Source organism: Pipra filicauda, unplaced genomic scaffold (genome assembly GCF_003945595.2).
Source record: "Pipra filicauda isolate LSUMZ 115617 unplaced genomic scaffold, ASM394559v2 scaffold56_size3634133_pilon, whole genome shotgun sequence".
Classification (NCBI taxonomy): domain Eukaryota; kingdom Metazoa; phylum Chordata; class Aves; order Passeriformes; family Pipridae; genus Pipra; species Pipra filicauda.
This window is the reverse complement of record NW_024104720.1, coordinates 292,338-306,411: the sequence shown is the minus strand read 5'-3', so window position 1 is coordinate 306,411 and position 14,074 is coordinate 292,338. Positions and strand designations below refer to the sequence as shown.

General features: G+C 38.7%; 1 protein-coding gene across 4 annotated transcripts in view; it reads right to left on the bottom strand.

Annotated features, from left to right (window-relative positions):
• Positions 1–5,874: 5,874 nt before the first annotated feature.
• Positions 5,875–14,074, bottom strand: part of MSANTD3 (Myb/SANT DNA binding domain containing 3) — a 10,104-nt gene continuing 1,904 nt past the window's right edge. For 3 of the 4 annotated variants that reach the window (XM_027740985.2, XM_027740975.2, XM_027740982.2), the window contains 2 exons: positions 9,094–9,539; positions 5,875–7,789 (listed from right to left, as the gene is read on the bottom strand). In XM_027740985.2, the coding sequence (XP_027596786.1) occupies positions 7,380–7,789; positions 9,094–9,508 (825 nt within the window). In that variant the 5' untranslated portion in view covers positions 9,509–9,539 and the 3' untranslated portion in view covers positions 5,875–7,379. The remainder of the gene's footprint in view (positions 7,790–9,093; positions 9,540–14,074) is intronic. The other variant, XM_027741000.2, reaches the window with a different exon arrangement.

Sequence of the window (14,074 nt, the reverse complement as noted above, 5' to 3'; positions counted from 1 at the left end):
CTCAGATTTCGTACAGTCCATGGGATTGGAATTCAAAAGTTATAAAGCCACGTAGTTCATTAAGTTGAAGGACCGGTCAGCGGGAACGCAGAGGTGTCTAATAGAACAAAATAATTTTTAGTAAAGCTTTGGTGAGATTAATAGGTCAAAATTTCAAAACTCCACAATTAAACAGAAGCAGGATTTTTCCCCCCCATATTATACTGTGATACAGAATGTGCGGCAGGAACTTATATGGATGATTCAGCTGGTCGATTTGTGGCTTAGTACATAATTTCAGAACATAATTCTAAAAAAAGAAGAGGGATTTGTACATGACCAAATAATGAGCAGAGCTTGAGCATCTTGTATGTCAACTTGTTAGTGCCAATAAATAATAAATTACTACTAAATTGGTGTATAATTCCAGTTTCAGATTCAGGGCTATCCAAAAGCAGCTGAGAAGAAATATCTGAAGATTTGTAGAATACAATCAATCTCAAGTTGTGCTGAATACAAACCTACTTCTACTCTCTTGCCAAACCAATTTGATTAATGAGGTGCTCTAACAATTGATTAGAGACTGAAGCACACAACTATTCTGAAGCTGGACTGAACAACAAAAGGAAAACAAACAATCTCAATCAACATTTAAAAAAGTTCACCTAAATTAAATAAGGAAAATCTACAAATCTATTTTGCTTTATTTCTGTTAGAGAGTTATCTCCCTAAATATATATATGTGTGTGTAGTGTAGGCTTTGTATCTAGCTAGCTCTTCAGCAAGAAGGCAACAGATTGTTTCTAGCTATTTTGACTGCTTAATTCATTTTTTCCCCTTTTGTTTTTGTCCTGTGGCTGTTTTGACAGATTAGAAGACTTGGCAAAAATATTTCTTATTCTTAGAGAGGTTAACCATCTGGTGAGATCCATCCACACACCCTCCTGAGTATAACAGTTTTATGACCCACCACTACATGGTGGACAACCTTTTCCTTTTTCTTGCTCTATAACCTATGTCATTTGGCAGACTACATGCTGGACAGATTTCATGTGCCTTTCCACAGTGCATAGCATGCGTGTCTGGATAATGTAGTCTCGGAAAATTGTTCAACTTCAGTTTAGTAAAGAGTGGGGTCTAATAACCCTGGCAGGATTCCTATTTGAAAGTGGCTACTTTTCTTATTGTCAGGCACTTGGAGCTGTGAATTCTATGATAAAGATGTCCAGAGTCTCAAAGGAAACAGAAGTGAAGACCATGCAGGGAAACTGTTCGACATATGTGACAATGTTACGTCTTGGGGCAGATAGAGCTGTCTTCACTTCTGACTTGTTCTGAAAAACACACCAATCCTTTTATTTTTGTTTTTTTTCCTTGTAAGTTTTTAATTTCTTACTGACATGACTGATGATGTTGTGGGATGCCTAATCCCTTCACTACTAGACCAGTAAAATGTTCAGAGCCACAGCTAGCACATTTCTATTTAATGGCTCTTATTAGGCCCAGAAATCTGTCCACAATTCCATGTGCACCTTCCTTAGATATAAGAGAATCAAGCTGATCAGCAACACAGAAGTCTGTGATACCAAAAACAGATACCAAAGCTTGCTTTCATCGTAAAAATATATTATCCTATTCTTATAGATAGCAACAAATTACCTTCTTTCTTTTTATCACATGTACGGAGCTGTCCTCTCTAATATTTTTTAATTATATTAACAGTTGCTGCATATTGTCATATCATCTTGGTACTTTGTTTATTTTATTAGCCTAAATGTATTATTTCTAGTATGCATTAGTACTTAATTTGCCCAGAAACGCTTTTGAATATCTAACTAGAGACAAAGTTCAGGAAGAGCGATGATGTGTGAATTTACAGTCAGCTGCTTTGAGAGGAAACAGAGGAATAGCATTAAAAGACAGGTTTTTTTCTTATGAAAGAAACTAAGATGCATCAGTCCTATAAAAATATCTTTGACCAAGCTAGCTCAAAATATGAAATTACAGGACTACTTGTGAAGGATTTGTCTGAAAAAAAATTCAATTAAATGTTATTTTAAGATTTACCTGTAATTCCCCTGCCTAGGAAGTAACAATATATAAATGTGTAGCAGTTTATTGTTTTAATGTCATGAGAAACATACCTAAAAGTATGACACAGCACGAATGTGTAGTTGTACAGACTGTAACCACAGAGATTCAAAACAAAACTGGAAGCATTATAACGCAAGTGGGTAAGAAGGAAAAGGACATACTGTAAAAGCCGTAAAAAAAATTATCTGCAAAAGATCATTGAAAAATACCTATGTAATCATACAAATCCTTGGGAGACTGTTAAAATTTGGTACTGGAAACACACAAAGATGAATGATCATTAAAAAATTCAGCACAACATCCTTAGCTGCCCTTTCCTGTGCTCAGGAAAGGGTAGCCCTGAACCATCTTTTCTTTCTCTGGTCACTGGACTGCAATGGGAAGATCTGAGTGCCGAGCTCGGCCACACCAGGTACACCTGCTCTGTAAGGATTGCTTCTCCAAGGAGTGGCTGGGGAGGGCTGTGTTTTCAACCCTGGCTAAACACATCTCTGCAGTGTAGGAAAGAGCATCGGACAGAGGATTTCTGTCAAGCAGCAAGATCTCTTGCTCCAGTCATACAGTGGCCTGGGTATTGAAAGAAGCAGTACAACAGATGGCAGGATGAATCGATTCTTTGTCAAGGTAAGAGCTTTGATTTGAGGAAGTATCTGTGAAAGTCTTTCAGTGAGACTCTTCAACTACCTAGAAATAAGGAACTTTGTTATCCAGAAACCTCAAGCCTAACTTCTGCAGAACCCCAAGGATTTACGAAGAATCACCACCACTTACACAGCTTCAGTACCCTGCATTAGCTCTGGTCCTGATGAATGACTTTTAGTCACAATTACACAGAGAAAGTGATCTTCTCTATACAGACTTTTCTCAGTGCTAACCTCTCTTCAAAATCCTTTGTTTCCTAGCCTGTGTGCAGAATCCACAATGTATGGGCAGCTGTGTATAAAAGACTAACTAACCATGCTTTCTGTGGAAGGGGAAGGTGACGACAGAGGAACACACATTTCATGTTCAAATGTTGTGATATAGGCAGTCTGAGCTAGAGAAAGGAAAGAGTGAAACACATAGCTCTGAATGAAATCCCCAGCTCATATTGCTGGTTAAAAAGCTAAGTGGAAAGAGAGACATAAGGAATAAATGCAGGAGAAAAAAATCAACAAATGAAAAACTTTATACCAGGCAACAAATTAGATGAACTCCAAAGAGAGACACTCGGAGCTAGGTTCATGTCAATTTGGGAAGCATAAAGGAATTCACCACGTCTTGTCTAGAAGGTCATTGTTACTCTTCATAAGAACATAGAGGCTGAGAACCATGGTCACTACATGCCTGGTACACATTTGGAGTTAAAAAGAGATCATTTTGCCCAGTGTATCTTTTAAGTTCATTCTTGACAAAAACTCGTATAGCAAACCCAAAGAAGAACAGGCATGTTCTTCTTAAAATATTGATGTATTTTATCTGTGGAAAAACCTTGAGAAAATTCATACATAGTTTGGCCAAGTGGTTATCAGGAAAACACAATTATGTGAAAGTTTGAATGATATAATCTAGAAAAAAAGGGAGAGGAACATATGGACATATTGTCTGAGATGGCTATATTACATATAAGAAGAGTCAAACAAAAGAGAATGTAAATCCTAATACCAGAGGAAGTAATTGCAATCACAACAACAAAAACAAAAAAGGTAAAAGTCACATTTCTCAAGTAATTTCAACTCCACCACATAAATCGCTTTATAAAGCCTTGAAGTGGAGAAGCCAAAGCCTGGCAAGGAGATACATTACTTCACCTTGTTGATCTTTTACATTTTTCTATGTCTAGCACTCAATCTTACAGCAACCAACAGTCAACTACAAATGGGAAAACAAGAGCCAGTGTCACCTGAGAACCATCTGTTATGTGTACCACAAAACCATCTCATATAATCTGTGTTAGGTGTAACATTCTCATTTTTCTGCTATGCATGTACTGATCATTCTTTCTTTCATATCTTTATCTTGGCTCTTTCTAATCTTCTTCTTGTGATTGTCTTAGTTAGAGCAGCTGGCACCAGTTCATCACTGTGTAGGTGTAACCCAAACTGCGTATTCTACACCCTCTGTGTCATTTCCCAGGAACTGTTACCACTAGACCATTTGCAGCAGCTGCCCAGAGCACACCTGACCCCTCAGGCTATAAGCTGGGTGTTAAGAAGCCTGTAAGATAGGAGGATGTTCCTATCCTCATATCAATGACTCAGGTGTTATTACTCCCCTCTGGGGAGTCATTAGCACCTCCACACCCAGCCTGAGGGGTCATGTCTGCTAATGGGCCACCAAGGATTCAAAAAATATCTCACGACTCACAGTCACCCACTGTGGAACTCTCTGCCCTGGGGGAGGTACTGGGCATTCCCACTCAAACCTCAGTGTATATAATCTTGGAGTCTTGGGACTTCTGGCCCCACTCATCAGATCCAGAGGAGGACCAGAACCTCAACTGGACTGCAATCACCACCCTCGACCAGACTGCAACCAGCACTCTCACCAACAGGTTTTCCTCCTCTTTTACTTTGGACTTAGGAGGACCACATGGGGCTCAGCCCAGAGGCCAACGAACACCACTCTGTTTGTGCCCCAGAGTGCTGGGTTATACGTCTGGGTTTTGTGGGATAAAACCAATTATTTGTCCGTATAATTGTATGTATTGCATTATTGTTATTAAATTGTAACTCTGACTTATAATCTCTTTTGAATTGGGTTCATTTCTCCTGCCGGTTTACCTTTAAACGAGCACAGTGATCTTCTTTCTTTTAAATAGAAACTGAATTAAAAGGGTCTATTGTTCAGCTTAAGAACTATAACTTTTGGTTTTAGGATAAGAAAATATGCCAAAAAGCAAGGCATTGCCCACTTAGAGTTTGAAAACACGCATATTTTAAAGGATATTTAAATAAAAAAAAACAATCTTTCATGAGCCATGGTATAACTTCCAGGAGTCCAAGTTACCCTTATCTCACATTTTGTGAGATTCTCCCTGGGCTATTTCATGCCTTTTCTAGACCTGGATTGTCTCTCTATTCTTGCTCTATTTGCAGTGTTGTAATTGTCTCCATTCGTCACCTTTTAGCACCTGGTTTCCATTTCATCGTTTCAAATTACTTCCACTTAGAACCAGCGTGGAAGGAATCCCATCACTAGTTAAGACAAATGTCTTCCCCATTCTTCTTTCTGGATAGTGCCCGACCAATTGTCATAACCACTGAAATAACTGACTCATCTTTCAGACCACAGAATGCGATCTCAGAACAAAAAGATCTTCACTTCTGTTTACTTCTTTCTTTTGCCTCTACTGTTACTATACTTTCCCATAGTGCTTCTATTCAGCAGGAAGAAAAAAAAGTGTCCATAACAATATCCTTCTTTGGAATTCCTGTACTTCCTTCATATGGCCAATTTATAAGAAAATTGAAAGTGCAGTCAAAAAGACCTGCCTTCAGATTTCATACATGGCCTATTATTTCTATCTTGCAGCAGCTCTGCATATTTTTTTTAGTCTGTCATATAAAATAAGTTGTAATAAATAGCTCCCACTGTGACTGCTGGTGTTAGCACGTTGAAGGGAGTAGCGCGTGTACCACAGTGTTAACCACAGTGAGTACTGTGGTTGATAATGGCAGTGCTTGGAAAGATGAATCACCAGCAGTGAAAGCAGTTCAAGAAAAAGAAACACATACACACACACACAAAATCCCAACCCAAAGCAAAACCAAAAGGAACTCACTCCACCAGAAAGAACATCCAGGGAAAGAGAGAGGAGTGTAACTGGGAATGTATGCTTTGTAACATACTTTAATTTGAATACATTGCTCACAGTATGGACTTGCCCTTATGAACCATGATCTGAAAATACTTTATTAAATAATGTGATACTTGGATTTTTCAATGAAAATTCATGGTTTTGTTAATTTTTCTCACTGCTTCAAATGATGGTTTACACCTTCCTGTAAAATAGGTTTTCACACATCAGAAGCTCTTATGAAGCTTTGCGGGGTTCTGCATTTCACATTCTCTTAACCCTTGCCCCACTAGAATAAATGATTGCCTGGGTAAGGATTATCTTTATTTGTGCTTTCCTACTATCTACTGTTCTGGACACCCAAACTCTGTGGGTACCTTCATGTGAATGCTTCACACAAATCATGTCCATCACCCCACACTGACAGCAAACGCAAGAAACACACCACCATAATGCACAGGACAGAACAAAACAGAACAGTGCTTCAGGACAGGAATGATTCCCTTGAACTACTTCTCACCCTATGTGAAGAAAAAGAGGGTGAATTTTAAGTCTTTTCTTCTTGCTAAGGAGAGATTGAGATACTCAAGCTAGCTGCTACACCATCAAGTATTGCATAGGAAGATAGAGGGAGACTTTGCCAATGGGCTGGCTAGCTCACTGCATTTTAAGAGCTTTATGAATTGTTAAAAAGCTCTTCCCCTCAGAATGACTCCAGGTGAACAGCACACAGTGCTGGCAGCAGCATTTGACCCTCTTATTTTGGTATTCTACTTCAATACAAGATGGGCCTGGGAAAGAAGGAACAAGCACAATGGCTTTTGAGGAAGAAGTCACCTTCTTTTTAACTTCGTAAGGGTCAAGGCTCAAAAAACCAGAGGGTCAGTCCACAACCATTCTCTCAATCAGCCAGCCAGCTGGAAAATACTACTGTTCTTCAGAAGGAAAGGGCTCAGTTACTACAGTGGTCCTTTTGCTACTTCCTTAATTTTCACATCTTCTATGAAGAATAAGTTATGGACTATATTAACTAGAGACAAGTTTACTTTTTCCTAAGCCCCAGTATAATGATCCAACTGATATCTGTCAATCAGCTTCTGCCTCAATAGCAGAGAGCAACTCCAATCCTTGCATTAACTTGGAAAATGGTAGATAGGAAGAGATAGAAATCAAAATAAACACTACAGCCTGATGTTTAAAGCTGTTATCTTAAGAACACCCAATGTAAGAACACCTGGAGTACCTTAAATTTCACAAGGATGCAAGGGCGTTCTGAGAGGGGAAAATATGTTCACATTTTAAACACTGTGCATGTCTGAGTTAAACAAATCAGAACTACCTACAAATGAACAATACGGTTTTCCCCTCGGTAGACTATACCACTGTTTCCCTAAATATTAAGAGTCATAGTGTGTTCACTATCAGCCAGGCACCTACCCTGTCACTGTACATTCACATTAAAAAACCTTCTTTCCAGTGCGCGTTACTCATAAACGTGTGAATCAGACTGACTCTGCCCCTTTATGTTCTAAGGTGAATTAGGAAAGGGTCTGTTATAGGACGATACAGGCCATTCTTTTGTGATGGTCTGCAGTTTTCTCTCCCAATACATTTTCTTTTTATTTAGCACTTCCATTTTTATCCTGTGTTCTTCTTCGGCCATCTCACACTCTCTTTCTATTTGCTGTATTTTTGCCACATGAACTTCATTCATTTGGATTAACTGCAGTTGCAAAATTGACATTTGCTGATGATGTTCTTCCTCATGCATTTTTTTCAGAGCACTTTCCTGAGATGCTTTACTTCTGTAGTTCTTATCTGCTGCTATTCTGACATCAGAGCACGAAGGCTCAGGTTGGGAGGTACCTTCACATACTGGAAAATGTACCAGCTCTTTGTCTTCATCACAAAGTTCTCTGTTTGAGACAACAAATGATTCTACAAAACAAAAGAAGAAAAAGTATTATAGTATTCCCTTCCCTCAAGAAACACAAATGTGATAAGTTATTGATACATGCATCTAAACCTTGCACTTCTGTACCAAAGTACAGGAGCCAATACCTAATGCAGTTCTGTTACAGAATACTAAAAGTATAATGGTCTGAACCAAACTACTCCTGGCTCTGTTGTTACCCTTTCATGGCTATAATAGGAGCTCAGAATACTAAAGTGAATACAGACATTTATAAGTGGATACCTAAATTTAGGTGGCTGAGTCCGGAGCTAAACCTTAATGCAGCTGTTTAAGCTAAATCCATATGTGACTTGCAATACTTTTATGAAAGATCTCAGTGTCAGGTGAAGAGCTGTAGCAACATGAATATCAAGAGAGTGAGGGAATACTAGGAAGAATACCTCTTATTCCTTTCATATCACTACTGCAGGTGTTGTAAACACAGTAGTGTACATTTTTAGGAAAAAAAATACATTATTCTAACTTTGAGAAGGCTCTACCAATTCTTCTGAAATAAAAGAGACTACTCATGGAACAGAACAGTTACCACTGCAAATGAGGGTCTCAAAATACATTCCTTTACAAATCCTGATGACTAATTATGGTAAGTACAATTATGAAAGAGACATTCTAAGAATGTTATCTAACAACGTAGCTACTGATGTCTTTTGAGCAAGGACAGTCTCCTATGTGAGATCCTGACACAATAAAACTTGCAAGAAACCGTTGTAGCCATCCTCCCTTCTGTTTTTGCATTATTCCTTATGTGTATGCTTTCCAAACAAAGAAGAATGTAGTGCTGAACTTTCTCAGAAAGGCCATTTCCAATGTGGACTGTAATGTGAAATATGGCTCTACATACTCTCTGTAGTCCTTGAAAACAAAGGAAGAAAGACCTACAGGGAACTCTTGCAGCAGACAATTTTGTATCAATTTTCTGCTGGTGGATTTGTTTGTTTGTTTCTTTTAACCAGTAAAATTATACTTCATAAAGAATACGAATATCCTTGGGACTCTTCTCTGGAAAGCCAGCATGATAGCTACTGTGAAGCTTGCCACAAAGCAGCAGATATGTCAGAAACTGATGAAAAAAATTTGTGAAAACCCTCAGTTTAACTCCCGGAGGCCTAGGGTACTACACAAAGTCTTGTAATATCATAGCTGTGAAATTACTTTTCTATAACCAGCAGTCCCAGCTAGGTAGAGAGATTTAGACTGCTGAAAGAGAATCACTGGCAAAATCACATACAAAACAATACTACTTGCATCATTACAGTAACATTTATACCTTGACTAGAAGCATCAGGTTGATATTCAGAATCTTCTTCTGGTGGGCTCTGCAAAAAGTACATTTGCTCAGGCATTATGCTGGCAATCTTCTCTTTCCCTACGATGTGAGTATTTATAAGTGGACTAATACTTCTTTTTACCTTCTCCCGCCTTTCATGTGCCATTATCTTTTTTGTCCGTGCCTTGATATTTTCCCAGCATTTCTTTAACTGTTTGAAGTCTCGCAGTGATACGCTGGGCTGTGAATTATATTCATGAGCTAGCGCTTGCCAGGTACGTTGTTTCAGAGCAATAGTTCTCGCATCACTTTTTTTACATTCAAGCACATATTTGTATTTTTCAACTAACGCAAGCAGCACACTCTTCTCCACTTCCGAGAAGTATTTAGCAGGCTTTATTATTTCGTTTTGCATTTTCTACTGTTTCTCCAAGAAGCCAAAATTCCTATGAAAACAATGTTGAAAGGAAAAAGAAAAACAAAAAACAAACACAAATTAGAACTAGTTACAGTATCAGGAAACCACGTTTCAGCAAATAAACTCTCAGCATAGCCTCTGGTTCATTTTAATAGAATAGTTTGAGTAGTTCTAGAGTACATAATGGAACATTCGGGTAATATATAGTATAGTTTCATGCTGTTTTGTGTTGCCACTTTAGTGGGTACGCAGTTCCAGAAGTAGACCACGGGAGGTCTTTGTTACAATTTGTCTTGATACAAAATACTTGCTATTCAATTTACTTAGTGACTTGTTTTCAATATCTTATTTCCCTGTTTATTGCACTTTTTTACATCCAAAGAATTTTCAAAGCCCCGAACTGTGCAACAAGTTCTGAAATACAGCCCTTGGTAACTTTGGGTTTAAGTCTAAAGACACCTTCATGAGGTTTGGTTTTTCTTTGGTACACAAAAGAGCCTCTTCTGCCCTTGTTGACTGTATATTTCTAATTACCCCCCCTCTCTACAGTATTTGAAAGTTGTATGAGAAATGATACTAAGAAGTTTTCTTTTTAAAGACCTGTCAGCTTGGTTCTCCCCTGAGCTCTGCCCTCCTTGTCTGACACCCAACAAGGCAACAGGACCCTGACCTTATTACAATAATGAGGAGTGGCAAGGCTTGCAAGAAGACACAAAGGAATTATGGAGACTAAGTGCTTGGAAGGTACAGGTCCTTCACCCTTTACTGCTGAAGCCTGCCCATGTGGCACTTCTTTTTGCCTGCCCTGCTCATCACTTTTGAGGCTAAAAAGAGCTGGCTTCTCTCAGTACAGATACTGCTACACATTTACATCACATCAACAACTGCCTCTCTTCTCAAGCCTAGGACCTACATGGTCAATAGGAAAAGGGTAGCTGATACCAGGGAATTCTGACATCAAAAAAAAGGAAGAAAACAGTGTTGCCTTGAATTATCAACACGTGACTATGCTGCAAAATGTATTTTTTTCTTTTATCTTTTCACACTCTTCCTTCTATTTTTTTCACTATAACTGTGTAGCCCAAATTACTTTTATATTTTGGGCAGAAACTTCTGGACAATTAAGTAGGAAAAGGACAGCAATGCTGCCTTAGTTCACATTTCCTCTGATTTTAATCATAAAACTCAAAGATAGAACATATATAAGATAATTGGTTCATATTCCTAACAGTCTAGGACTCTCCTAAAATGAATTTTCTGCTATTTTGCCCATTGTTTCACTGCTTGACCCTTAGATGAGCTCAGTTGGTTAGAGAATGCTGCTAATAATATCAAGGTCATGGTTTTGATCCATGTACAGGCCATTCACTCAATATTTGGACCCGGTGATCCTTGTGGGTCCCTTTCAACTCAGAGTGTTCTGTGATTCTGTGATACTTCTCTCATAACATTACTTGACGATCACCATAATGTTTCCTCTTTTCAAAGTATTTTTCCTTAACTCCACTGCACTAGGACTTTCTTTGTGCCATTCTTGTAATCCCTTTCCTCCAAACATCTCAATATTTATAGTTATTCTCACCTCATTCAGTAAAGGTAACTACTTATATTTATAAAGAAACCTAACAGACAAGCTAATGTCAAAATGAGAACATGAGTGACTTTAAAACAGCAGCTTTCTCAAGTAGCCCATAAAATATGACAAAACCCAGCTGTCCTGGTTTCATCTGGGACAGTGTTCATTTTCTTCTTAGTCACTGGTACAGTGCTGTGTTTTGAATTTAGTATGTGAATAATGCTGATAACACATTGATGCTTCAGTTGATGCTCAGTGGTGCTCGCTCTAAGTCAAGGACTTTTCAGTGTCCCATGCTCTGCCAGCGAGCAGGAGCACAAGAGGCTGTGAAGAAGCACAGCTAGGACAGCTGACCTGAACTGGTCAAAGGGATAACTCCACACCATAAAATGTCATGTTCGGTGTATAAATGAGGAGGGAGTTGGCTGGGATCTGCCCATTGCTGCTCTGGGACAGGCTGGGCATCAGTCACCAGGTGGTGGGCAGCTGTATTGTGCCTCACTTGTTTCTCCTGAGTTTTGTTCCTCTCTCTCTCTCCTTTTCATTACAAGTATTACTATATTTTACATTGTTTCAATCATTAAACTGTTCTTATCTCAACCCACAAGTTTTACTTTTTATTCTAATTCTCCACCTCACCCCACTCGGGAGCAAGGAGTGAGCAAGCAGCTGCGTGGTACTTTGCTGCTCGTTGAGGTTAAACCATGACACCAGCAAAACAAAGAGGAGTCAAAGAATAGAGGAGGCAGTAGAACAAAGCCTGGAGTAGCAAAACTGAAACAAAGTGAATTGAAACAAGTAACAGCCTAAGTTAAGTCAGTATTTAAGTTGTAGCCCTACTGAAAAAGGCAACAAACACTTGGTTTGTACTTTCTGTCACTGCTCTATTGGGTAATTGTGGGCATGTACTGACTGGGCAGGTAGCACCTATATAGTTGCTGGCTAGTCACAGTTCTGCTCTTACCAAATGCTGGTGTCATGGGGACATGGGAGAGCTGGAGTTTTTGCAGTAGACAGGATTTAGGGGACAAAGGGAAAGCTCCGTAGGAAACCAGACTTTAATAGCGCTACTGCTCACAGAACACAGCTTGTTTATTTTACATGAAAGAAAAAGGTGCAAGAAAGAAGAGAGCTGGGTGGATGAACCTAAGGAAGACAGTTTCCTGATTCAGTATTTCCTCCATCATGCTATATCAAGTTATTTTTTTTACAGTCTGTGACAACTTAAGTCACCCCATGTGTTGGTGACAGGAGTTCGTAAAAAGCTATAATCTCACAGAAAAAACTAAGCATAAGCAAAGAAACTTCTTTTATCACATACATACATCGCATAGATATTATAATGCCTAGGTCTACTAGAAGAGAACAGCTACTTCAGAAGTTCCTTAAATAAAACATAATTAAGAAAAGAGAAAAAGAAAGGAAGTTGACATCCTAACAAAGATACTGAAAACTGGCAACTTTGCTCCATGAAACAACTCTGAAAACATATAAAATAAAATAGACTATAATGGGATAGATTCTACCTACTGATCTATTTTACTTACATAGCTATTGTACCATTCCAAACCATTAAGATGCTTTGGACAGCTGCTGAAACAAAATTCTTGGGACTAAATATTAGGGCTCTCTCTTAGCCTCAATTCTACCAAAGAACAGGATGAAATGCAGTCCCACCAGCAACTTGTAAGATCCAATAGCCTATGACCCTTGAAAAACCCAAATCAGAGACTCCATGTGACCAGAAATGGCTGATTCTACCTTCTGCTGATGCATGTAAATCTTATTTCTAGCTTTGAAAAGGTGTGAGAATCTCAGACAAAAAAATCATTACGTGTTTGTGAGTAGAAAATTCCTTTAATTAGAGACACTGGATACTTTGGAAACTAAGTTCAAAAAGTTAAACAACGTTACTAGGACTTCTGGATTCCAGGTGCTAAGTATCTAGCTACATAGGTTGGCAGACACAGCTGATGTCAGTAAATATCTAAAACATTTCCAAATATGACTTCATATATATTAACAAATTATGTACTAGAATAAAAGCTCATTTTTCATGGATGGAGTCACAGCAAACTTAAGTATCACTTTCATACCACGCAATCATTTATTTCTATTATTTTTACTGTGGTAGCACCTGAGATCCCCGGTCATAAGTTGAAAACATAGGTCCTACACCGAGAAGAATATATTAGTCTTCTCTTCCCCTAAGCACATTCCTAATATTTTTTTCCTACACATACACACTGTAACTGTGTCCTTTCTGTGAAGAAGCCAGGATTATCATCTAGGATTCATAAAGGAATCCAAGAATTGGTGTGAGCAGTTTTATGCACTTACTACACAGAAGAGTTCTTGAAGATTCTTCTCAAGCTCTTACATGCTTAGCCTGCTTGCTTCAGTATTACAGCCCACTTGCAATTAGGTGAACAGAAAGTACTCTGAGATGTCAGAGAACTTAGTATGCTGGGAAGTTGCAGCAAAACACCACCATGTATTTATATTCACCTCTTTTTCTTTATGCATATTAATCACCTTCTGGCAGCTCACTGACTCTTCTGCAGAATACGAGAAAGGACTCTCACAAGCCCACAGAATTTCCATTTCAAGGCTAAGAGAGCCTTCCAGGACATATGCCCGGGATATAATTTAGTAGGTAGGAATCTGTGTTGAAATGAAAGTAGTTTACGGTGTAGAACTCATCCAGTAAACAGGATTGATTTATGTGGGTGCCTGAGGACAGCTGCAGAGTAAATTCTAAGAAACAAAGAATGGAAAGCTTCTCCCACTCTTACAGGTGCCTAGCCTCCAAGACACTTGCAGTAAGGAAGCACTTTATCCTATTTATCTTCCCCTGGCATGACTCAATTCACAACTTGCCTTAAAAGAAATCAGTGTTCTAAGTGCTTGTCCTCTCACACAAACCTTTATAGCTTTAAGATAACAGAAATATCTCTCAGCTCCTCATCTTTACTTTGAAAGCACTT